This window comes from Lynx rufus, unplaced genomic scaffold (genome assembly GCF_022079265.1).
Source record: "Lynx rufus isolate CCGP_SWC_20201006 ecotype Redwood Valley unplaced genomic scaffold, mLynRuf1.p SCAF_6, whole genome shotgun sequence".
NCBI lineage: Eukaryota > Metazoa > Chordata > Mammalia > Carnivora > Felidae > Lynx > Lynx rufus.
The window spans coordinates 2,019,707-2,046,503 of record NW_025814878.1 but is presented as its reverse complement, the minus strand read 5'-3'; the positions used below and the strand labels follow the sequence as shown (position 1 = coordinate 2,046,503).

General features: G+C 43.6%; 1 protein-coding gene across 1 annotated transcript; it reads left to right on the top strand.

Moving 5' to 3' along the window:
• The first annotated feature begins 2,535 nt into the window (after positions 1-2,535).
• On the top strand, positions 2,536-3,513 carry MAS1 (MAS1 proto-oncogene, G protein-coupled receptor). The gene has a single exon (XM_047101491.1). It carries the CDS (start codon positions 2,536-2,538, stop codon positions 3,511-3,513), a length of 978 nt encoding a protein of 325 aa, XP_046957447.1.
• Positions 3,514-26,797: the final 23,284 nt, after the last annotated feature.

The following is a 26,797-nucleotide window of genomic DNA, read 5'->3' as shown; positions in this document are numbered from 1 at the left end:
TCTGCTTGAATTTACATTCAGGTTCCTCAAGAGGGTTGTCTATACTCACCGTCTGCACTCTCTCCCCTCCCATCCTCTCTGGAAGCCATGTTGGTTAACCAGGCTTCCGTTTTCTCTACTCTGCCGAAACTGCTCTCCTCGAGGTCAACAATGACTCTGCTCTAGCGGTCCATTCCCAATTCTCATGTAATCTGAACTTGGACCAGATGTTAGCACAGTTGAAACACCTTGAGCCACCTTTGCTCCCTGGACACCACCCTCCCTCGGCTGTCCCTTCCCTCTCTGCCAGATCCTTCTTGTTTCTTTTGCTTCGTTCTCATCTCCCCAGCCTGTAAACTTTGAACTGCCCCAAGGACTGGTCTTTGGACCTTTTCTCCCTTTTAATTAGCTATATTTCCTAGATAATCTTGCTTAGCCTCATGATTTTAAATCTCACCTGGTTGCATACAATACCCGCATTTTTATCCCCAGCCTCTTCCTGTCTCCCCAACTCCTGATGCTACTAGACATCCTATTTGGCTATTCCATAGGCATTTCACACGTAATATGCCTTTCCTAACCTATTCCACCTGCACCCTGTCCATTCATCAAATGGCTTAAAACTCCTTCTCTCTCTACTAACACATCTCAGCCATCAACAAACTAAATTGCATCCAGAATCCAACCATGTCATGCTGCCTCACAACCACATTCCGGTTCGTGCGTGGTCCATGCTTTACTTTTCTGTGTGGCACTTATTAGGACCTGGCATCTTTGTATTTGTTGTTGCTGTTTGGCTATTGACCACCTTCCTGGTGGAAAATAAACTCCAAGAGGGTAGTGCTTCGTTTCATTCACTGCCGTGTCCCAGCATGTAGAAGAGTGCCCTGCAGGAAGCTGGCACTGAACAAATATTTGGTGAATGAATTTGGGGAACGCGACTGTCTTATTTACAAACTTCTAGCAAAGGCTGGTCTCTACAGCAGATCTCCGGCCAACCGTGCCATGGTATTCTGAATTCTGGTCCTTGTGTTGGGCACCTGGGGGTATTGGGTCTATATCTTCTGTTTAATTAGGCAATGAAAGGAGAGCTTGCCCTAGTAAAAATAATTTCCCATCCCTTATCAGAGCAGCTAAGGGAAGTGTTAGGAGATGGGGGATGGGGACAGTGGAGGCAGAGGGCCCCTGGGTTCCTGGATCACAGCTCTGGGGAGGTAACTGTCCTTCTCAGCAGGCTGCCTGCTCATCTGGGTTTCAGGCACAGCTGCACTGAGCTCAAAACACGAGGCCGTGCTGATGCTAGACTTGTGCTGACTCAGTCCCAAAATATCATGTCATTGAGATGTGCAAACTTCATAAAATATCGCATCCTGTACTGTTCTGCCTCAGGGAAGCTAGTGAGAAAAGGGCAGATGTCTATTAATTTAAAATATTGGTTTGATCAACTTCCTTAAGGTTAATTATTTTGCACTTGTAGGGACCCTGGCCTACAAGGTCAAAGTTAAAAAAGCAAAGAAGGAACAATGTTTCACGACTACCGTCAAAATGACAACGATTTGGTGACCACAACAGAAGGTCAAGGACAAGTTAAAGTTGGCACCAGGGCGAGGGTATCTGTGGCTGCCTACCTTGTCCTTTGTCGAGGGGGAGGAAGTGGCATCTGTGTGTTTGTTACGTAACAGGATGAGGGCGGGGCCTGTGCATACATTTAGTTCACAATTCATAAAAGTGTGATAGAAAATTTCTGAGAATCTTTGCTTTGCAGTCTCAAATATTTAGCATTTTTATTGGTTTCAAGTGAGTGCTTTGTTGAACATCAGTAGTGTTTTCCTGCATGGTCTGGCCTGTGCCTTGTGGGGAGACGACCACACCTCGCAAGGGCTCACCATCTGTCCCTCCGGGCACGTTGGCTTGCACCGCACACCTAGGCTGGATAGGTGTCTGGTTTTGCCACAGGTATTGAAACCACATAAGACAAAAATGCCTTCTAATTGTTCACACTTTCAAAAATATTGGAACACTGTTGAACATAATTTGGGTACCTCTTCCCGATCATTTACGCATTGCTTGTGGCACTTTCTGCATCAAAAAAATAATAACAATGACAACATGGACCACACATATATTTTGTCTTTGCATGTGAATGCGATTAATCTGGTTCCTCAGGATGGGAGACAGAGTGATGGGAGATGATTGATTTTCAAAATGCCATTCAGAAAGTTGGGCCAGACGGGAAATGGACCCCAAGAGTTCTGCCCCTCTCTGCTTTGCTGGATCCCTGTTGGCTCTGAGCCACAAGCAAACAATAATACAGGATTAAGGGCTATTGGAGGATCAACAAGTCATTAAGTCAGTTCTCTTTTCTGCAGAAATGTCTAGTTTTATCATTGTCAGAGAGACAGTTGTACAGTCTAAACATATTTGTTAGCAACATGAAGTTTATGACCCATAGCTGAGATTCTCCCTGCTACCCCAATGCCTCACTTTTCATGGTGTGTTTTTCTTTTACTTGTTTACAGAAAATTACCTGAAGAGCCCCTGCCCCCCGGCCTCCTCATGGAGGTGTCGAACATGACATCGTCCGTCGATGAGAAGTCCACAAACACCTCGACTGCCAGGAACACCTCGGTCGGGGACCTGCATCGGGAAATCCCGGTTGTGCACTGGGTGATTATGAGCATTTCCCCTCTGGGCTTTGTTGAAAATGGGCTCCTCCTCTGGTTCCTCTGCTTCAGGATGAAAAGAAACCCCTTCACCGTCTACATCACCCACTTGTCTATAGCAGACATCTCACTGCTCTTTTGTATTTTTATTCTGTCGGTCGACTATGCTTTAGATTATGAGCTCTCTTCTGGCTATTACTACACGATTGTCACATTATCGGTGACATTTCTGTTTGGCTACAACACGGGCCTCTATCTGTTGACGGCCATTAGCGTGGAGAGGTGCCTGTCTGTCCTGTACCCCATCTGGTACCGATGCCATCGCCCCAAGCACCAGTCGGCGTTTGTCTGTGCCCTCCTGTGGGCACTGTCATGCTTAGTGACCACCATGGAATATGTCATGTGCATTGACAGTGAAAGACAGGGTCACTCTCGAAGTGACTGCAGGGCAGTGATCATCTTTATAGCCACCCTGAGCTTCCTGGTCTTTACTCCTCTCATGGTGGTGTCCAGCACCATCCTGGTGATTAAGATCCGCAAGAACACGTGGACGGCCCATTCCTCAAAGCTGTACATAGTCATCATGGTCACCATCATCATATTCCTCATTTTCGCCATGCCCATGAGGCTCCTCTACCTGCTGTATTATGAGTATTGGTCAGCCTTCGGGAACTTACACGACATTTCTCTTCTCTTCTCCACCATCAACAGCAGCGCCAACCCTTTTATTTACTTCTTTGTGGGCAGTAGTAGGAAGAAGCGGTTCAAGGAGTCCTTAAAAGTGGTCCTGACCAGGGCTTTCAAAGATGAAATGCAACCCAGGCGCCAGGAAGACAATGGTAACACCACCACGATTGAGACTGTGGTCTGAGCACCATGGCAGGGAACAGTGGACAAAATGGTGGGACACAGATCATTTGTACTTTGTGCTTGGAATACCACTTCCATATGTCCTAAACAAGACACAGAAGGACACCCCATCCCACGTGCATGAGAGACTAATGAGGAGGCTAGACTGTATTCTTGCACTGTATCTTCTGAAAAATCCTAAAAATGTGTCGGACCTCTATCATTTCTGTACCTATAAAAAACCATTTTGTTCCTCCTCAGCTCTTCCAGCAACATTTCCCCATGAACTGTAGAAACTACTCTAGCAGGAAGGTTTACAGATGAGTACAGGAAAAGTTAATGAAAGCACTTGCTGGAACTTGAGAAGGTGGAGCGATATGGCAGGAAGAACATGGGCTTTGGAGTCAGATCGACTCTGTCATTTGCTGCCTGTGTGACCTCAGGCAAGTGGTTTGACCTCTCAGAACCCCATTTCCTCTCTTATAAAATGTTTAATAGTAATAGTCCCCAGGCTTGTAGTGAGGATAAAATGGGGAGATACAGTGTGAATAGCGCTTGGCACATTGTCAACGTTCAATAAATGTTAGTCTTTTCCTCACTCCTTGAAGTGGAAGAAGAAATACACTCTTCTGATTTGTAACACACACACATACGTGCACACACGCGTGCACACACACACACACACACACAGCTCTATTATATACAAATACTGCTGTGTGTTTTCAAATGTTAAATGTAAATTTATGAAGGTCTTCTGTCTGCTTGAAGCGTGAAAACCTTTCACAGCATGGCACCTCTACTGAAAACATCTGCAGATGTTATAACATCCAACTAGCCATGTGTTAGAGCATCATCTGAGGTTGTGAAGAAACACATTTGGCCACCAGTAGAGGAGTTTCACATGACTTTTCCTTCCCTCTGTGGGAATGCTTGATGTAATGAAAGTCTGTTGGGAAATCCTTTGCTTGATATAAGTTTTCATGAATGGAACTCAATTCATGACTTTGTGAGGGTGATTGTGCTTTTGGAGCCTCCCATCCCACCCCCATGAAATGAAATGATGAAGTGATGGGTTATTTATGGCCACAAGGTTCTCACCTGCAGCCAGATGCAGGTTTCTGTGCTTCGGACTTCCTCTCCTCCTGAGCACTTCTTTGCTCTAGTCTTGGGAGAAGGCACCACAGCAGGGGCTGATGAGAGTGGCCACATCTCGGAGGGGCCCTGGGCATTTTCCCCAAGAAAATCTTTGCAGGGCTTTGTCAGTACCTTAGTGCTCTGCTTGCTTGCCATGACTTGTGTCTGAGTCTTTAGACAGTGTGTCCTGGGTTTCACCCGTGAAACCCACTGTGGCCCATAGACTACGTTACTACGTTTCATCTCATTCTGCCCCTTCTAGATGCCCCATGAAAGTGGCCATGCTTTGTGTGGGTCTAGGGGAGTAAACTATTCACTCCCATAAATGAGCCCATTAGGATTTGTCTTAACCATTTGTCTCCGAAGGGTCAGAGACGCTGTGATGAAAGGGTTCTCTGTTGCTGTCTGCTTCATCTCCATCTTCTGACTTTGAAAGAAATGACTGCATGTGAGCTGATCATGGGGGCAACTTCATTGGGGGAGATGATTGAGTCCCTCCCGCCCAGCCGACTTTGGAGGCAAGCGGCTCTTCTGTGGGGGATGACATCTGATTCAGAAACCAAGCAGCTTGCTTTCAGGAGCCCAGATGGGTGTGGAGCACTGACATTTAGAATGATCTTGTTTTTGATGGAAAACAGAGCATCTTCCCTGGGACAGAACAGAATACGGAGGTCAGAGCTCTCTCCTCTGTTTGCCACCATCCCCCCAGTGCTGTGCTGGCCTCTGGGGCAATAGAAAGGGATCTGCCTCATCTCATCTCAAAGGGATATTTGGTCTCAAAGAGGAACCTGAAGACCCGTGGGAAACAAGGAGTTTTCGCCCACGGAAAATACGATGAACTCATAAGAAGCCTTCATCAATTGCCTTCCTGCAGATAAGGTGGGGAAATTGAATGTGACCATAAATATAAAAATTCTTCTGACCTTTTAAAGAGCAAGGCCTGGCAAACAGGTAGGATTCAGTTTGTCAGTGTTGTAAGGACGAATTCCTCTCTCTTACCTAAACCCATTCCCTAAAGTGAACTATAAGATTAAAACTCAAGCAAGAAGATTTAAGTCAATATGCATATATGGAGAGTTGACTAGCTAATTTGTACCCCTTGTGCATTTAGACACTTGGCCTGAGTCATTGTAGGCCAGGGGGTGCCGTTTCTGAGAATTCCCTGAGCCTGGGAGGAGCATGTTCAGATATAATGACTGTCCTTGATGAAGGGAACAAATATGCCTGGACGGTCTGCTCTGCCAAACTCCATGATGTGAACAAGCCCCTGTGTTCTAGAATCAGAGAGGAAGACGCACACGTGTATCTACAGCTCCAAGATGGGCACAGATCAATGTTAGGGGAGTGTTCTAAACAAAGTGGTGTTGCCATCAAGAGGAAGGTGAAATCCCACCTTGTGTAGTAAAAAAGGAGTGTTTCATGGAGGTGTCCTTTGGTTGCTTGAGGGCAGGTAGGATTTCAGTGGGTTGGGGAGGAGGAGATCCCCAAAAGAGTGTGGCACGAGCAAAGGCAGGCGGCAGTGAGGGAGAAGCAGGGCCAGTCGCTGTCACTTGTACGGGCTGGCTGGAGCAGCAGACCTTGGAGATCCACATGGTCCTGCTTTCCACCCCACTCCTCTCTCTTTGATGCCATTGTCTTTGGTCTTCCATCATCACATTCTTCAAGATTCTTGGAACAGAGTCCCTGGGCCTCCTCTCCACACCCATTCTCACTGACATCCAGCCTGGCCGTGGGTGGTGGTCCAATTTCGTATCGCCACAAGTCCCCCACTGGCCTCCATCAGGTGGCGAGGTGACCCGGTGACCTCAGCTGTTCTCCTTTCTGGGCTACACTTGAGCCTTACAACAACTCACCAATCTACTCCCACAAACAAAAATCCCACAGGTCTGCCTTCTGACCATGATCTCCTGTCCTTCACATCATTCACTTTCTGACCCCCACTGCCTTGAACTTCTACCCACTGAGACCACCTGTCCCTGACCTCTGTGTCTGCCACATCTATGTGTCCCCTCTGTGTCATCTCTGTCTCTGTGCAATGAGACCTCTGGTGTCCCTGACACAGTCACTCTCACTGTCCCCCTTGATTCCCTTGTCCTTGCCCCCTTGCTCTCCCATTTGCCCTTCGTCTGGTTGTCCCTGACCCAAACCAGGCTGCTGAGCAGCACAGAGAACCCCGGCCATTTAAGGAAGGAGCAGGGAAGGGCAAGGGAAGAGGTGGGAAGCCTCTAAATCTGTAGGCTAGGATTAAAAATGAGAGCTGGAGGGAAGGTGGCCAACTAGAACTCAAGAAAAGAGATATTTTCAAGAAAAGTGTGAACAGTGTGTCCGGTGCCACAGAAGGTGTAGGTAGAAAAGAGCCCATCGGACACGGCATTGTGGAGGTCACTCGTGGAGGAGGGATCTGCACAGTCAAGGTCTTAACAGCTTGGTCCCTCTTCATGAATCATGCCCTGGGCAGCTCTTCCAAACCCTCTCCCTCCTCATCTCTCTGTCTGACACCTCTCTCCCCACTGCCACTCTTTCCTCACCACCTTGCTTCATAGATTACTGAAAGCCAATCAAGGCCATTAGGCAACAACTCTCCAAGGCTCTCCTCTGTCCAGGGTGACCTCATCAACATTGTCCCTTCTTTCTCTCTTGCCTGAAGATTTCTCTCCCCTTCCACATTTTCCTGTCCATTGCTCTCTCAGATAGTAGTCTTACTCCTGTATTAGCAACCAATGTTACTTTTTAAATTTTGTTTTGTTTTATTTTATTTTTATTTATTTTATTTTCTGTAAAAAGCCAAGTCCTGATAGTGGTCTCTAGGCTTCTACATGACCCAACTCCCCTAACTCTCCCTGGGGTTAGTGGGGCTCCTCCTCCAGCCACACCTGCTTCCTAGGAATCCTGTGAAGATGCCAAGTGCACTCCCACCTATGGGTTTTCACTTTGATGAGCTTTGATGTTCATTCTACTTGGATTGTCCTCCCCCCACGCCAGGTCCCTGCTCACCTCCCCTCTTCCCTCAGGCTTCTGGCCAGATGTCACCTCAGCAGGGAGGTGGCCCCCACTCCCCTCACCCCCCCATGGCCACCAGCCTCCCATCTCTCCCCACTTGGCTCCGTTTCTCCTCAGAGCTCATCGCATTGTCCTGTTGCTCGTCCCTCTGTGGGTTTGTTCATTCTGGAGGATACGCTGCTGGAGGGCAGGACTTCCTTTTGCTCGTGGCTGTGGCCCCAGCCTCTGGAGGAGCAGGCGCTCCTTACTTGCTGCAGTGGCGGGATCACTGCTCCCTCCCAAGCTCGGGTCACTCCCATCTTAACACAAACCAACTGTCAAAAAACAAAAGCCAATCCCTCTAGTCCTATTCAGCTTCTGTCTCATCTCCCTTTCTTCACAGACAACCTTCTGGAAAGGCTCCTCCACACTTGCAGCATGGACTCAGCTATGGTTCATCCCTCCACACGGAATCCAGCCCAGCTTGGAATATGAGTGACCTCCATATTGCCGTGTCCGACAGGCTCTTTTCTACCTACCCCTTCTGTGGCACCGGACACACTGCTCATACTTTTTTTGAAAATATCTCTTTTCTTGAGTTCTAGTTGGCCACTTTCCCTCTAGCTCTCATTTTTAATCCCAGCCTACCGATTTGGAGGCTTTCCACCTCTTCCCTTGCCCTTCCCTGCTCCTTCCTTAAATGGTTGTGTTTTCCATGATTCAGAGGCTGGACCTCTGCTCTCTCATTCTGCACACTCTCCCTTGCTTTCTTGATCCATAATGGCTCACCTATCCACGACGCTCCCATCCCTCTGATTGACCAGACTCTGCTGGGCTCCAGTCCTGTGTATCCAACCACCTAAAGGACATTTGGACTCAATGCCAGGTGCACCATTCTTTATATATTCCTTTCTCAGTGAATGACACCAATAGTCACCCTGTCACCCCAGCGATGCTCTTCCCTTTGCATAGATTGCTCTTCCCTCTTTGTAATCCAGCAACCTTCATTTATCCATCTACATCCTGTTCATATGTCGTCCACTCAGGAGCGATTTCCTGGGACCCAAGTTCCTGGATGACCATTTCCCACCTTCTCTTTCTCAGTCTCTCACTGTCTCTTTCTTGCCCTTACTCTCAGCTGATGGTTTGCTTTCTTTTTCACAAGTAATAGAAACAACTAGAAGAAACCTTCCACATCTTACCCATATCACATCTACAAATCTAGCTGCATTTCTCTGCACGTAGGCTCCCTTTTTATTCTGAGGAAACTCAAGGTGCCCTTGGCTAAGGGGAGCCCCCACACCTGTGTGAGGTACAATTTTGGTAGGTACAATTTTCACAGAAAAATTATTCCAACAATTATTAACTTTTTCCTGTGACTGAAAATGAAAATTTGTCACTTCTCAAGGATCTATGGGTTGACTGAGCTCAGCTGCGTGCTGTCCAGTTGGGGTCTCTTGTAGCTGCAGCCAGATGTCGGTGGAGGCAGCAGGGGTCTGAAGGCTGTACAGGGTGGGGCATCCAAGATGGCACACTCTTAGCGTTGCTAGATGGCTGTGGGCTCAGTTGGAGAGATTGTCCAGAGTTCCTACACTTGATCTCCTGGTGTGGCTAGAGTTTCTTACAACATGGCAACTGTCTTCTGATAGGAACCTTCCTGAGAATGAACTTTTCCAAGAGGCCAAAAATCAACTGCTGTTTTCCCACTTACTTAAACCAATTAGCATGTGGTTGAAACTACAAGTTTTTTCCCTCCTGTTTCATTGACATATAATTGACAAATAACATTGCATTAGTTTTAGGTGCACAACATTACAATAAATTTTGATAAAGGCAAAATGAAAAACTTTTTCATAATTTGAATTTTACTTTTTGAGGTAATGTATTAAGCCTCCCGTCCCCCCCCCCCAGGATTTATTGTGAAATTTTGGTCCTCATTTTAATAAGATTCCGTTTTAACAAACTTTTACTAAAACTAGTCATCCTTGGATAAGGAGATCTTCTTATGCTAATTATTATTTTTAAATGTGTACATATGAGTGTTAACACAAAGAGTTGAGATGTCAAAGAGACTCAGTGTGAAGTACAGATCTTACCCAACAGAAAGCTGATGATTCAAATGATACAGGCAAGTACAGACACAGATGAAACTCTTTTTTGGAGGAGCCCCAAACTGAGAATCAGATCCCAAAACATCCCCTTCTATACGAGAATGTAGTTTAGCTCTAGACTGGTGAGTTTTAAGCAACGTAGATCAACACATTGTTTTCGAAGGAAGGCAGTTAGGTTTGGGGTATTCTGTTTATCATACAGAAAATGTGTGTGTCACTATTCTGTCTTCTCCAGTCTTCTGTGCCCCGTAAATCTATAAATTCCAAATTTACTTAACGATAACCAGTCTTGACACATCAGCTCCATCCTGCTGAAGATAGGACCAGTTCCCCAAGTATAACACTTTTACAAAGCAGTCTGATCAAGATTAGTATCTTTATAAGGAGCTCTGGTTTAGGTCATTCAAGGAAGGAATTAACTGAGAGCTAACACTCCCTTTCTAAGGCCTCAGCCAACACCAGAACCGAATGCCTGAGGCAGAGACTGCTTTTGCTTTTACTGTAAGGCAGGCAGAGTGAAGGGCCCTGCCCTTGGAGTGAGAAAACTAGAACTTAACGTCTGACTTTCTACCTACCAGTTGTGTGAGAGTCAGCAAGTTCCCTGCAAAGCAGATCCTGAGGCAAGGATTTGGTGCAAGCAATTTATTTAGGAGGTCACCCTGAGGAGTGAGGGAGGGATTGAGATACACAGACAGGAAACAGAGGAAGCCAATTCAAAGTGATTAGTGAATACAGGGGCCCAGAACAGTGGACACCCCTGAGAGACATGTGTCACCCACCTCAGACCTGGAGGGCCGAAGGTGGTGCAGAGCCACTGCGTCCTGCCTCTTGTAAGCGAGGGTCACTCTTGGAGTGACAACTCTCAGCAACTCTGGGCATGCCCTGTGCCCAGGTAGAGCACAGCCTGTGTTGAGAACACCTTGAAGCAGAGAGGCCCAGGGAGCCATGGGGCAGGTGCAGGATCCGCCTGTGGGTGACCTCAGGGGGGTTTCAGGGCTAACCAACAGTCTTTGCTCTAATGAGATCAAAATAACCTGCCTCACAAAATAGTTGTGCCAAATACAAGTGAGATAATGTTTGTGAAACTCTGCCTAAACCGGGAAACATCAATAACAGTCATTCCTAGGGCACCTCGCTGGCTCTGCTGAAGTGTGTGACTCTTGATCTCAGGGTTGTGGGTTAGAAACCCACACTGGGTGTAGAGATTACTTAAAAATAAAAAAAAAAATTAAAAAAAAAGCGAGATCTTCTTTGAAGATATTATGCTAAGTGAAATAAGCTGGACACAAAAGTGTGATTCCACTTACATCAGGTGCCTGGTGCAGTCCAGTTCTTAAGGACAGATTGTAGAAGGGCAGCTGCCAGGAGCTGGGGAAGAGGATGGGGAGTTAGTGGTCAGTGTGGACAGAGTTTCAGTCTGGGCGGAGGAGAAAGCTCTGGAGATGGATGGTGGTGATGGGTGCACAGTACTGTAAATGTACTGAATTGTACTGAAATAGACACTTAGGAATGGCTAAAATGGTGACTTTCATGTTATGTATATTTTTGCCACAATAGAAACAATTAGTTCTTGTGCTTTCAAGCATTAGGTGTGCTTCTCTGTATGCTTGACAGTGTCTGGCCCACCGATGGGCCCCAAGCCAGTAGTGGTGATGACAGTGAATGAGGACAAACTTCCTCTGTCGCTCCAGGAGGTGTTGCACTGGCACTATCTCCAGTGAGAGTGCAGACTTGAGGCTGATTAAACAATACCTCTCACAATCTGTGTTTTCAAATGAGTGTAGTCTTTTCTACAGCAGCCCTACATGATCTCAGTGAAGCCATCACAGAGGGGCCAGAGAGCGACTGTTTCAGGCTTTGATGGCCATACAGTTTGTGTTGCAATGACTCAACTCGGTCACTTTTTGTGTTGCGATGACACAGCTCGGTCACTTTTTGTGTGAAATAGGCCACAGATAATGCATAAATGAGTGAGCATGGCTATGTTCCAATAAAACTTTATTTACAGATACTAAAAATTAAATCGTGTAATTTTCTTTCATATGTCATAAAAATTCTCCTTTATTTTTTCTTCAACCATTTAAAAATGCGAAAAAAACCTATTCTTAGTTTGTAGGTTGTACAGAAACAAGTGGCGGCCACCAAAGCCGGCTTTGGTGGCTGCCATACTTCGCCACCCATGATCTAGAGTATTTTGGGACTCCCTCTTCTGGAATTGCTTTTAATGTGGCCACAGCACATCCGTTTACAACCCTGACCTTGGTGGTGGCAAATCTTCATTGTCCCTTGAGGATTTGACTTTGCAAAAGGTCTGGCAGACACCTTGACTCAAACTGATGGATGAAATTGGTATAAAGTTAAGAAATTCCAATTTTGGTGGACCATAGGTGATACGAGAAAACAAGAGAGAGAGAGACTTTCTGTGGTAGCTAACTTGGCTATAAATATAATTCAATTTCTATACTCAAGGACCATTTTCTTCACTCATACCAAACTATATTCTCTGGATTCAGAGGGAACTACTGGAGTTCTTCAGAGACTAGGAATGAAATGTTCATGTGTAAGAATTCATGTTGGGTTTTCAGAAAGATAAAGCTCTCACATATGGCTTTTGGGTACAGCATGAATAAACTCTAATTGCTGACAAATCTGAAAATCAGAACATTCCTAATACTGGGTTGATTAGCACTTGCAAGCTTTGTACCAACACCATCTTAAACAAGGGACATAAGCCTTGTCTAGAGTTGTGGGACAAATATTTCAGGATGTTATTAATGCAAAGGTCATTATCACCCTAATTTATTGATGTATGCTTTTGATCAAAGTGTACCCCTAAAATGATTTGCTCGTAGGCAAATGTAGAAAGCTAAAAACATTCCTTAAAACATAACGGCACAGTGAAACACCATTAAAAGTCCTTCAGCCTCATTAGCCCTGGTTGAGCATAGTTGAACGTTTATGGGGAATGAAAATGGGGCCCTGAGGTCTTCCTACCTTTCTTCTTCCTGGGAGAGAGGAAATAGATGAGGCCTGAGAGGCAGAGTGGCCATTTCCCTTCCCGAATCTGACTGAGCTAGGGACTCACTAACACAGTGAGTGTGTGACAGTATTGATTGTGTTTTTGGAGGGCTTAGCACCCCAAATCTTGCCTTTTATTTCTACAGACCAAGAACAAGCATATTTCCCAGGTGAATGTCAGGTTTGAGGAGCCTACTCTTAGACACGTGAAGTAGGAACATCAATGTTGGTTTTACATGGATAGAGCTTGTCCATTGGCCAGCTCGATCCTCCATGTACAGCCATTTTGTCCAGACCTGTCCTGGGAGAAGGGGAGGACAACGTGCATCATGCTCTCCATTATGACCCTTCAAGTATTATCATTCATATTTCCTGCTTGCTTTGACTTTTCCCTACAGACCCCAATCCCAATCATTCTCCTTATTCATCTTAAAGTTAGGTGAGCTGAGGTGGGAGAAGAGCATGATGGTGAGGGCAAAGCATTGTTGAGAGCCACAGACGTACTAGAGTCTGGGTCCTCGCACCTTCCCCCCCCCCCCACATGGGCAATAGCACTGCTGGGAGTGGAATGAAATGACAACGCTAGGTAAGTGGCCTGGGACACCTGATGGACCTGTGCCCTGTCTCCCAGATGACAAGAGATAACCCCCCCTGCCAAGTGACTGGAGGTGCTCATCAAAATTCACTGGAATTCAGTGAAATGACTGTTGGGGAAGATGAGGCAGGACATTGATGTCTTAGGAACTCAGCAATGTCTGTTGCATGAGTGAGATCTCCATAAGGTAAGGTTTCTCTGGAGCGTCCTGGAGAGCCCCCAGCCCCTACCATTCACAGCCTGGACAAGAGCTGATATTGTTGACTCAGAGAATGTTCCCTGCTCTAAGCTGGTGGTTCCCTGACTGGATTCTATCCACAGTGAGATCAGACTGAGTGGAAGTGTTGAGAAAATTTTGACAGAATAATTTCTGTGTCTGTTGAATGTAATAATTAAAATATTGGATGTGTTTTGTATGACTTTCTTTTTCATTTCATTTTTCCCCTCATTTTTATTATATTTTGCAAAAAAAAAATTGTCTGCAATGGGTTGGCAATAAAAACAGAGGGAAATGTCTCTTGCCATGGATTGTTAGGAAGTCCTGCAGGAGGTCTGTGACTTAGATTCTATTCCTATTCCTTTTCCTTTCTCTTTCTGGGGGCTGGTGCTTAACTGTAGAGTTATGCTATTGTGTTGTGTTATGTGATGCTAAGTCTAAAGAAAAGCAGTCACCAAGGGCCTAAAGAATGGAAAGTTCTGGGGTTCTTATGGAAGAGGCTAAGTTGCCACATCAGGCAAAGTTTAGCCAGGTTGCTTCTGTCGACACGGCCTGGGACCACCAACACCTGGACACCACCCACAGGCTGACCTATTGCTGCCTGATGTCTCCACATGCCACCACAGTGAGGTTCCAGTCTCTGATTTATCTGTGCAAAGTCCAAGGCGAGAGCACAGCTGGAAACATCATTTACACACTCACGTCCAGCATCTGCCTCCCTCCCTTCCCTTGTGGGTCTCTACATTCCACAAATGCTACACATAATGGGACACTCAGGAATGACAAGTGTCTGCTATCATCTATGCCTTTGGCTGCCTAACATTCCACACATCCTTTCCCCGTTTGTAAGCCCCCCGTGCCCTCCACGCATGCCCTGCTTCCCCCCCCCCCAACTTGGAGCATTTCCAGTTAACACATCCAGCTCCGAGTCCAGGACATCAGGGTGACACCCTTTGCTCTCCCCTTTTCTTGCCCTGGGATCCTTCCTCTGGGTTTAGAGAGAAGCAGTGAAACAGAAGACACTGAAAAGAATACTCATCATCTGCAGATACTCATCATCTGACTAATTAGCCTCTAAAAAATTAAGGTATTTTTCATTTCATTTACACTCTGTTGAACATCAATCTGCACACCTGAAATGATGAGTTCTATGGTATAGTTTTTTGTATAACCTACCTGTGCATGAGTTGATAATAAAAAATTACATAATGACAGCTTGTCTGAATTTTTTTTTCGATTCCATGGTTTTTCACAAGGCAACAAATTACCTTATTGTTTCTAGAAACTTGAGCAGCTTTATGTTTAGATACATGCTGGACTCCTTGTGTTTTAAACAGAAGGGGAAGAGTCAGTTTTGTGCAGTCTCTTCCAGCAATATTCTTTTCTGGAATGCACGTGAGTTGAGAAGACCAACTGGCCAGAGCTTGGAGACTTTATTTGCATAAACTATAATACCTACTTCATGAGAAGTAGACATTAATATTGCTAATTCAACTAGCTATTTGCTGTTTGCCAGATACTTTTCTTAGGGCTTCACATGAGTATCTCATGTAATACTCACAACCTCGTGAGTACATACTTTTATCCCTGTTTTATAACTAATCTCCTGAAAGAATGGTAGAATCAGAACTCAAACTCTGACAGTGTGACCCTAGGGTCTCTACTCTTCATGTTACTCAAATATTCAATTCTTTCTCATATTGACCAAAGATCTGCTTTCACTGTTAATCCTGAAGAGGAAATTGAAAATTTATATATTGTGTCAATGACATGAGGAATCACTGGGGAAAGACTAAGATGTTCCTTCAAGCATCTTCCCCAGAGAGAAGCAGTGCAGAATTTAGCGTTACGAGGACTAAATCTTGGAGATGCTGGTGGCTCAGCTGGTTGAGTGTCCGACTCTTGATTTCAGCTCAGGTCATGATCTCACAGTCTTGAGATCGAGCCCCGAGTTGGGCTCTGTGCTGAGTATGGAGCCTGCTTAAGATACTCTCTCTCTCTCCCTCTCCCTTGCTTGTGCACGTTGTCTCATAAAATAATAATACAATAATAAAATAAAATAAAATGATAATAAGAAAGAAAACTAAGCCTTGGTGCTCTGGCTCCTTCGTCATCCCTGTCTTCCTCCTCCAGTCCAGCTGCTGCTGTTAAACTCCATGGAAGAGGTGGAGTTGGGTTCACTCCAGGGTTCTCATTTCAGGTTTCAAAGGAATGTTCTGCATCAAGCTGAGCTGCATCTGCCTACAAACAACAAGAAGATCCCAGGTAGTGGAAAACTTAGCTCTGGGGCCTGGCTACTGCTTCTAGGGAGCACCTGGAAATTCCTGCTTGGGGGTCATTTTCACCTGGTAGTTGTTTCTCCCCAAAGCAAGTCTCTTCAAGGAAGCAAATGACATAAATGTTCCAGAGCAGAACCTGGCAAGTTAGAGGGTACAGCATGAAAATATAAGACAGATGGGGTTGTAAACATGAAGGGTAGTTCACAAGCATCTTGAGAAGAATATGGGAGAAATTTGACCGTAAAACATAAAGCTAAAAGATGTGACAAAATACTCATACAATGAACTAAGAAGAACGACATTGGTTTCAGAAAGATAAGAATTGAGAGTACACAAAGTTATGAAAAAATGAATTATGTAAAACAAAGCAGGAATCTAACGTCTTTCATCAAAAAGCTTAAATGATTTGGGGCGCCTGGGTGGCACAGTCGGTTAAGCGTCCGACTTCAGCCAGGTCACGATCTCGCGGTGCGTGAGTTCGAGCCCCGCGTCAGGCTCTGGGCTGATGGCTCAGAGCCTGGAGCCTGTTTCCGATTCTGTGTCTCCCTCTCTCTCTGCCCCTCCCCCGTTCATGCTCTGTCTCTCTCTGTCCCAAAAATAAATAAACGTTGAAAAAAAAATTAAAAAAAAAAAAGAAAATATTAAAAAAAAAAAAGCTTAAATGATTTAAAATAAAATTAAAAAAAATCTTTATGCACCCCACTCCTCTTCCCCGTTTTTGGAATGCCTTCCTTTTCCAGAATGATCCAGATCAGGCACATCCACTGTTTTATCTTCAAGCCTCTAGAGAGGCCTCATCTTCAACAGCTTTTGTCTCTCAATAACTATTGAATGAATGAACAAAGAAAGCTTTCATAAGAAGAACAAATAAGCTCTTTCCCCTTCTTTGTGCTGTACTCAGATTCTCTGCTTTAGAAAATTCCTTTAATGCAATCATGACATCCATCTTTAATCTATTGACGTCTGTCCCGGCCACTACCCTCTTTGTCCCTTTATCACTCTCTTGCAATTAATATTTTGTCATGCATGCTACATAATATATGTATACTATAGCAGATATAGTTTATTTGGTGTTTTTGTATAAAAGTTGTATCATATTCTATGTAGTTCTCTGCAAAATTTTTTCCACTCAGCATTATGTTGAGGGGATTCACGTATGCTGTTGTGTGTAGTGTAGTTCATTTATTTTTGACTGCTGAAATATAGTGGTCTGGACAAATATACCACATTTTACTTATTCTTTTTATCAATGGATGGTTTCTAGTGTGTTAGTTTCTTTTCTTAAACTGAAAACATTGCTGTTTAGAAGATTTTCTATCCATGTCTCCTTATATGCTTATGCGAGAATTTCCCTTGGGCCCATGCCTAGAAGTAGGATTGCTGGGTCAGATTTACAAAACAATAGAATGGTATTTTCCGAAGTGGGGTGGGTCAGACCCAATTCACACTCCCCCAAAATACACGGATGCAGCTGATCCCCTTTGTACTTCTCAGTGTTCACCAGTCTGGATGGTACGTGGTTGTATAGACCTGATTTGTGCTTGCTGGGTTGTGAAAGAGAATGAGTATCTTTTTATGGTTCTTGGCCCTTTATGCAGCATCTCTCCTCACCACAAATTCACATCCACTCAGAACTTCGGAATGTGACCTAATTTGAAAATAAGGTCTTTGTAGAAGTAATTAGTTATGATGAGGTCATAGTAGATTAGGATAAATCCCAAATGCAATGACGTGTCCTTATAAGAGAGCCATGCAAAAATAGACATATACAAAGGGAAGGTGGCCATGTGAAGGCAGAAGCAGAAATTGGAGATATGTCTACAAGTAAAGGGATTGCCAGCAAAACCCAGAAGCTAGGGAGAGAAAGGAAGGTTTCTTCTCAAGAGCTTTCAGAGGAACATGATGCTACTGGCATCTTGAATTTTTTCCATGGGTCAAATTTTTAAAAATCTCTCTGGCAAGTCTTAACTTGTCCTAATTACATAAATTTCTTTAATTACTATAGCCATATAGAAGTCTTGATATCTACTAGGAAAATTGCCTCACCCTATTCATTTTATTTGGGTGTGTGTAATACATAGCAAATGATGCCAGTGTTCTGCCCTTATCCCTTTGGATTCCTTTACATTCTCCAGTTCACTACCAGTTTTTCCTGGGAACACTTCCTAATATATCACTTTTACCTGTATCCCTGTGTGTCCCTGTCTCAGAGTCTTGTGGAGAACTATTTTAACACTTTGATATTCCACATACGTTTTAGAATATCTTTTCAGGTTGCATGAAAATCCTGTTGTGATTTTGTTCGGAATTGTACAGAACATGTGGCTAAGTTTGGGGGAGAATTATGCCCTTGTGATATTATATTTTTTACATATGACTAAGAAATATTTACTTATGGGTCTTCTTTAATAACTTTCAACAAAGGTATTATTCTTTCTTGAGTAATGATCTTAAACATATCTTATTAGATTTATTTCTAGGTACCCTAGAGCTTTCATTGCTATTATGATTGGTAGGGTTTTCTTTTGTTTTATTTTAATTTTGCTTCCTAACTGTTGCTAGTGTATAAAAATGCAATAGATTTTTACTCCTGGTCTTATTGTTATCATTATTATTTTTGTATGCCTGGTAATTTTTGGCTGAGTTCTGGACATTGTAAATGAGAGATGTGTTTCAGGACCACTTCTTAGTTTATTGAAGCCTACAGACTCCTCCTTAGAAGAATTTTTTTTTTGTTCATTTATTATTTGTTTTGAGAGAGAGAGCACGAGCAGGGGAGGGGCAGAGAGATAGGGAGAGAGAGAGAATCCCAAGCAAGCTTCTCACTGTCAGCACAGAGCCCGACACAGGGCTCAAACTCATGAACTGTAAGATCATGACCTGAACCAAAATCAAGAGTCAGACACTTAACTGTTGGAGGCACTCAGGTGTCCCTTAGAAGAATATTTTTAAATGCAGAAAATGACATGTATGGAATTACAAAGAAATCAATTATAATTAATTGCAATCCAAAGGATCTCTGCGGGTCCATGGACTCCAGGTTAAGAACAGTATAGAAATTCTAGATGATGTCATTTTCCTCCAGAAGGGATTCACTGCAAACTTTGGTGACGTAGAGTTAAATCTGATCGCCCTTATCCAACCATGAATTGGGCTGAGTTGAGACTAAATTGCAGTTTTGGAAAGCTTCATCCGTCTGTGGTTTGCTCTCCCCTGCCAGGGTGCACCCTTCCAGGGGTCTCAAGATCGGAACTTATTTTAGTGTCCCTTCCAACAAAGAGAAAATCACAACCACCTAGTGTTTTAGGGAATAATGTATTTGGCAGAAGCAAGTACATTTCCGCAGATAATAACCTCAGACAGATTGCAGATATCAAGACATTTCATCACAGGGTTCTGACATTTAAGAACTCAGGAGTTTGGAGTTTGTTGGCTTTCAGAGATATGCCAGGCTTAATAAGCTAAATAAATTATTCTTTCGTTTTCTGCTGAAAATGCTGTAAATAGCATTTTACAAGTTCCGTCTGTCATCTTTTTATGAGGAACATTAACTCTTCCTTTAGCATAATATTTTTATGAAGGAAGAGAATTTCTAAATATATTTGTTAATTACCAAATAACAAGACAAATCAAAGATTAGAGATCAGTTATCTTCTGTCCTCTCAGTGATCCAAAAATAGTTTGAGATATTTTAAAGGTACAATTCTGACCTGATAGTTCATTTACATTGGGTTTTGGCAACAGAAAGCGTTATGTAATAGTGCAGCCTCCTTTTACCAAATAGAGATCTGAGTTTTTAAAAAAGGTCCCCCATTTAAATTTAGAAATATTGAATGTTTGCTTAAGAAGGAGTTTTTTAAACACTTTATTTTTTTAGAGTAATTTTAGGTTCACAACAAAATTGAGGGGAAGGTAGAGAGATTTCCTATATGCCTCCTGCCTCACACATGCACAGACTTCTCCATTACCAGCATCCCCTACCAGAGGGTGCATTTATTATCCCTGATGAACCTAGATTGACACATCATAATCACTCACAGTCCACAGTTTACATTAGAGTTCAGCTTTGGTGTTATACATTCCATGGGTTTAGGCAAAGGCATAATGACATGTAGTCACCATTATAGAATCATACAGAGTATTTTCACGGTCCTAAAAATCCTCTGCGTGTTGCCTATTCCTGCCTCCTCCAAACCCCAGACAGCCACTTGTTGTTGCTGGGTTTTTTTTTTTTATTTGTTTTTGTTTTGTTTTCTGCCTCTATAGTTTTGCCTTTACCAGAATATCATATCATTGAAATCACACAATGTATAGCCTTTTTAGATTGGATTCTTCTACTTAGTAATTTGTATTCAAGGTTACCCATGTTTTTTTCAAGGCATGACAGCTCATTTCTTTTTAGTATTGAATAGTATTCTATTGTCTGGATGTCCTACAGTGTATTTATCCATTCACTTACCAAAGGATGTCTTGGTTGCTTCCAAGATTTGGAAATTATGACTAAAGTTATATTCATGTGCAGATTTTTGTGTGGATATAAGTTTTTAACTCCTTTGGCTAAATACCATGGTGTGCAATTGCTGGATTGTATGTATGCTAAGAGTATGTTTGGTTCTGTAAGAGACTCCTAAATTGTCTTCAAAAGTGGCTGTACCATTTTGCATTCCCACCAGCAATGAATGAGAGTTCCTGTTGCTCTATATCCTCACCAGCATTTGATGTTGTCAGTATTCTGGATTTTGGCCATTCTAGTAGGTGTAGTGGCATCTCATTGTTGCTTTAGTTTGCATTTCCTTAATGACATATGATGTGGAGCATCTTTTTATATACTTATTTGCCATCTGCATATCTTTTTTAGAGAGATGTCTGTTCTCTAAGGTCTTTGGCCCATTTTTAAATCAGATTGTCTGTTTTCTTATTGTTGAGTTTTAGGAGTTTTTTTTTTTTAATATTTCAGATAAAAACCCTTTATCTGAGTTCTCTTTTGCAAATATTTTCTCCACAACTCTATGGCTTGTCTTCTCATTTTCTTGACATTGTCTTTTATAAAGCACGTTTTTCACTTTAATGAAGTCCAGTTTACCAATTATTTATTTCATGGATCATGCAAGAAGAATTTTTCCCTTCTGATATTTTTAATATTTTTTTACTTGTTAAAAAGAGATAATGGGGGGGCACCTGGGTGGTTCAAATGGTTAAGTGTCCAACTTCGGCTCAGGTCATGATCTCATGGTTCATGGGTTCAAGCCCCACATTGGGCTCTGTGCTGACAGTGTGGAGCCTGGAGTCTGCTTTGGATTTTGTGTCTCCCTCTCTCTCTGCCCCTCGCCTGCTTGCTCTCTCTGTCTCTCAAAAATAAACATTAAAAAAAAAAAAAGATAATGGGGCACCTGGGTGGCTCAGTTGGTTGAGCATCCAACTCTTGATTTCAGCTCAGGTCATGGTCCTGGGGTCACGGTATCAAGCCCCACAGGGCTCTGTGCTGAGTGTGGAGAGCCTGCTTGGGATTCGTTCCCTTTCTCCCTCTGCTCCTCTCCCCTGCTTGCCCATTCCTTCTCTCGCTCTCACTCTCTCTCTCAAAAAAAAAAAAAAAAAAAAAAGATGCAACAATCAATATAGTACAATAATCTCCACATTATTTTATTTCACTTTCTTGAGGTCATCTGGAAGAAAAATATAGTCCTCCATAGTATGTAGCTTTAAAATTATAATTCTCTACCTATCTATTCAAATCTACTCAAACATTTACTGAGAACCTTCTACATACCATGCACTGTGGTAAGCACAAATAATAGGGTCCTGCCTCAAATATTTTTGTATCATGCTTGAGTGTGAGTAGTACAGGATTTCTCCATAGGCTAAGTGTACCAATAAGTCAGGAATCAAACACAAAGCAAAAAAAAATTTTTTTTGAATAAAACATTTATTTTCCATAAAATTATGGATCATTTTGCAGAAAATTCTGAAAAGCTTAGAAATCATTTTCAATTTCAACACCCACATAAGTTTTGAGTTTTATGGTTTAGTGTTGTTTTCATTTCGAGGTTCATAAAGGGTGGGTGGTAGTCATCTTAACCTGCTCAGTGCTGGGGGCCGCTAAAGGTCTCAGCATAGTTTGAGTTTAAGCTTTGACTTTACCAATTTGATTGAGAAGCTAAGAAGATGGAGACAGAATACTTCATTCACCCTTCCTGCCTCTCCCCAACACACCCTCTAGAATTCCTTGAGCCAGCAATAAGAAATTCAAGAAGCATGGGGACAGGTTTGATGCAGAGAACATGGTGATTCTGAAGTGATTGCTCTCTTCCTAAGAATTTGGACAGGTGCAGGAAGGGTCATACAAAAGCTCTTCCATGATATAATGATTACTGTGGTCACTTTGAGGGATTCTAGGCTGATCAAAGAGACAGGACCATAAGGTGGCGGTGTTGCACAACTAGCTTTACTGGGCAGCACTTGGTCATGTTGCTTTCAGGGAGGTCCCCGTTGGCAGGAGACCCTCCAGACACAGCAGACACTGGGCCACAACCCAGAATGGCAAGAGGGCATGGGAACTCTCAGGGCAGAAGGGAATCGGAGAGAAGGATTATGTGTCCAGGTGATGTCACTCAGCAGCAGGGGTGGGGGACAGTCTGGGTTGGAGAGCTTCCAAGGGCAATAGCATTTTGGGGTCCGTGATGGTTAATTGTATGTGTCAACTTGACTGGATCACGAGATATTCAGATTGTTTTTGGCTACACGTGGTTCTGGATGTTTCTGTGAGGATGTTTCTGGATGAGATTAACATTTGAATTGATAGACCTGAAGCAGATTGCCCTCCCCAATGTGAGTGGGCCTCAGCCAATCTATTGGAGGAGAATTTGCTCTGCCAGATTGTCTTCAACTTGGGATATTGTCTTCTCCTGCCTTTGGACTTGCTCTTGACCTGGAAGTTACACTACTGGCTGACCTGGGTCTCCAGCTTTCTGACTGTAGGCCTGGAACTTCTCAGCCCCTATAACTGCATGAGTCAATTCCTTTAAATGACTGACTGACTGACTAAATGACTAAATAAATAAATAAATAAAATTAATTTTAAAAATCTGTTATTGGTTCTGATTTTCTGGGGAACCTTGACTGACACAGGGTCTTAAATATAGCTTCAGGGTTTTCTTATCCATGGCTAGCGGATGCTATGTGCAGTTTCACAGAGTACATAAAGGGAGGAGGCTCTAAATGTTGAAAAATGTTTATTGGGACTATATGCAAAGCAACTGAACGTAAGGATTTTATCTTGGGTTTTGAGCTAACAGTCCTGGCTTCTGTGAAGAAGAGAACAACATGGGGACCGTTTTAGGCGCACTTATATGACAACTGTGGAGAGTAAAGAGGAGGGTCCCTAAGGAACGCCTGGGTGGCTCAGTCGGTTAAATGTCTGACTTCAGCTCAGGTCATGATTTCACAGTTTGTGAGTTTGAGCTCAAATCAGGCTCTGAGCACTGACAGTGTGGAGCCTGCTTGGAATTCTCCTTCTCCCTCTCTTTCTGCCCCTCCCTAGCTCACACATTCTCTCTCTCTCAAAATAAATAAACATTTTTTTTTTTTTTAAAGAGGAGGGTCCCTAAGGAGTAAATGTCTTAGTAACAAATGGTGCTTTCCCTAATTCTGGAGTCTTCTCTGTTAAGGATGGGGATGAGCTGGGGGTCTCAGATTTCATGTGAACTCTCTTCACCTTGCCTGTCCATACCGCACCAGCCCAGAGCGTGAACCAAGGGCTCAGGTAACCATGGCAACAGTAACAAAAATAGTTGCATCTTCTCAGACTCTGTCTACGTCCTTACTTTTCCCTGGCCGAGTCCCAGGCAGTTCCATGTCTCCCCTTGGCTGGCAGCCACTTCAGTGTATCTATTGCAGCCACTGGTGTGTTTGCTTAATAATGTATTTTTTTTATAATTAAGATATTAAATGCTTATTATAGGGGATCTAAGAAGTAGAAAAATATAAAGAGAGAATTAAAAGAGACCCATACCGGAAATCACTACTAACATTTTTATATTCTTCCTCTTAGTCTCTTTTGAGGCATATTTATAAGTATTTGACATCATTCTTGTTTTCTACTCAGCTTCCTGCACCTTAAATTAAATCATATGATTCCCCTGTATTATTAAATATGTCTTGGAAGAATAATTTTTATTTTTATTTTTTTAACTTTTAAATATTTTTTGAGAGAGACAGAGTGTGCGTGCACAAAGGGGACAGGCAGAGAGAGAGAGAGAGAGAGAGAGAGAGAGTCTAAAGCAGGCCCCACGCTTAGCACAGAGCCTGATGCAGGGCTCAATCCCATGACCCTGGGATCAAGACCTGAGCCAAAATCAAGAGTCAGAGGCTCAACCGTCTGAGTCACCCAGGCGCCCAGGAAGCATAATTTTTAAAGGCAGCATAAAATTACACTCTGTGGTTGTAGCAAAATTTGTCTGATGGTTGGCCATTCATTTTGGTTCCCTATTTGCCTGTGGACAAGGTTCAATCACTACGGGGCCCTGGCTGCCCCAGTCGTGTTGCTCCAGATGAGGTTGGGAAGGCTTCTTTACCCCATCAATGTTCATATCTGTAGACAACGAAGATGATGAAAAGTGTTCTCTCAGTTTCTTTTTGCATCTCTCATGTTACAACATTTTGTTAATCTCATCCTACCAAGAAGGAACAAACATCTGAGAAATACTGAAGCTGCCAAAGCCAATGAGCCAAACTGCTTGGGGAGGGAGAAAAGAGCTGGGTTGATTGGAAGTTTGGGGGGGGGTTGCCAGCCAAGGCACCATCTCAACAAGAGCTCTACGATGTTTCGCATTGAACTTATGCCAAAATCGACGATGGGTCATTTCACACCCGTGAGGATGGCTGTTGTCAAACACATGGAAACTGGTGTTGGCAAGGATGTGGGGGAATTGGAACTGGAATGAACCAGAAAAGAGTTTGCCTGCCCAATGTGCAGCAGGGCAGTAAAAGTCTGGCACTAAGCTTTTCCAGTGAGGAAAGGCTCTTCATCGGTGTGGTGCCACCCAGGAGAATGGGAGCTGGTGCTCAAAGTCTCGAACTCCCCCATGGCTTACACATGAGGGTTTTAAGGGCAAAATTTAGGAGAGGGGTCTCCAGAGAAGGTGGATGCCATAAGTTGGAGGCCCATGAAGTCATGTTAACAGATTTTGCTTATGGTACCACTTTGTCTAGTCCCATGGAGGTCTGTTCTATGTCAAGACACTTGGAATATGAAAAATACCTCTATTTCTTATGTTAGAGATTTCATTAGGTACACCTGATGATAATGTGGTTAGGATAGTGCTTATTGGCTTCTTGTATGCACCTAAACTAACCACATTTTTTGAAAGTTTATTTATTTTGAGAGAGAGAGAGACAGACAGACAGAGAGCACAAGCAAGGGAGGGGCAGTGAGAGAGGGAGAGAGAGAGTATCCCAAACAGGCTGCAAGGTCAGTGCAGAGCCTGATGCAGGGCTCATGATCTCATGAGATCATGACCTGAGCTAAAATCAAGAGTCAGACACTTAACTGATTGAGCCACCCGGGTGCCCCCAAACTAACCACTTGTATGGGCATAAGCTAGTGGGGTTGCATTCTTTCATGTTCCTTTGAACAATAAGCAAACATTCTTATCTCCCAGGCCTGGGTCTACACATTCCCTGCCAGGTCCAGCCATGACCAGGACGGTATGACCAATAGTGTTTCTTCTTTCATCTGGAGTCATGAGATGGACCTTGGCTTCAGAACTCTGTTGCACAGATTTTGCACAGAAGGCAAAATGGTCCGGCCACTGCAGAAAACAGTATGGTACTTCCTCAAAAAGTTAACCTAGAGCTAGCATATGGTCCCACAACTCCACTCCTAAGTATACACCCAAATTGGATTTGAGTATAGAAGAAATCGGGAACTCAGGTATCTGTACACTTAGTTCATAATATATTATTCACAAGAGCCAAAAAGTGGAAATGACCCAAATGTCCATCAAGAGATGAATGGAGAGGGGCGCCTGGGTGGCTCGGTTAGTTAAGTGTTTGACTCTTGGTTTTGGCTCAGGTCACGATCTCGTGGTCGTGAGGTTGAGCCTTATGTTGGGCTGTGTGCTGACAGTGCAGAGCCTACTTGAGATTTTCTCTCTCTTCCTCTCTCTCTGCACCTCCCCTGCTTGTATCTGCTCTCTTTCTCAAAATAAATAAACTTTTTTATCTTTAATTTTTAAAATATTTATTTATTTCTGAGAGAGAGAAAGACAGAGCATGAGCAGGGAAGGGGCAGAGAGAGGGAGACACAGGATCCGAAGCAGGCTCCAGGTTCTGAGCTGTCAGCACAGAGCCCGACACGGGGCTCAAACTCATGAACCACGAGATCATGACCTGAGCTGAAGTCAGACGCCCAACCAACTGAGCCCTGCAGGTGCCCCAAGTAAACAGTTTTTAAAAAAGAGGTGAATGGATAAACAAAATGTGGTATATCCATACAATGGAATATTATTCAGCTTTAAAAAGAAATGCAATTCTGACACATGCTACAATCTGGATGAACATGAAACATTTTGCTAAGTGAAATAAGCCAAACACAAAAGGACTGTATGATTCCCCTTACACGAGGTCCCTAGAATGGGCAAAGCCATACAGGCTGAAAGTAGAATGTGGGTGCCAGGGGCTGGGCGGGGGACACATGGGGAATCATCGTACAGTGGGTCCACTTTCAGTTTGCCAAGATGAAGAGGTTCCGGAGACGGATGGTGGTGACGGTCATACAACACTGAATGTGCTAATGCCCCAGAACTGTACACTTAAAAACAGCTAAACAGTAAATTTTGTGTTATGCATCACTTTACCACAACACGCACATGTGCGCACACACAGGGGCGCACAGGCACACGCATGCACGATGGGTACACACAGCAGGGGTGGAGCCTGAGGCAGGAACCTGGGAGGAGACTGAAAGACTGGCATAC

Coding starts and splice junctions, on each gene's coding strand:
- MAS1 (XM_047101491.1), top strand. CDS start 2,536: ATGGAGGTGTCGAACATGACATCGTCCGTCGATGAGAAGTCCACAAAC.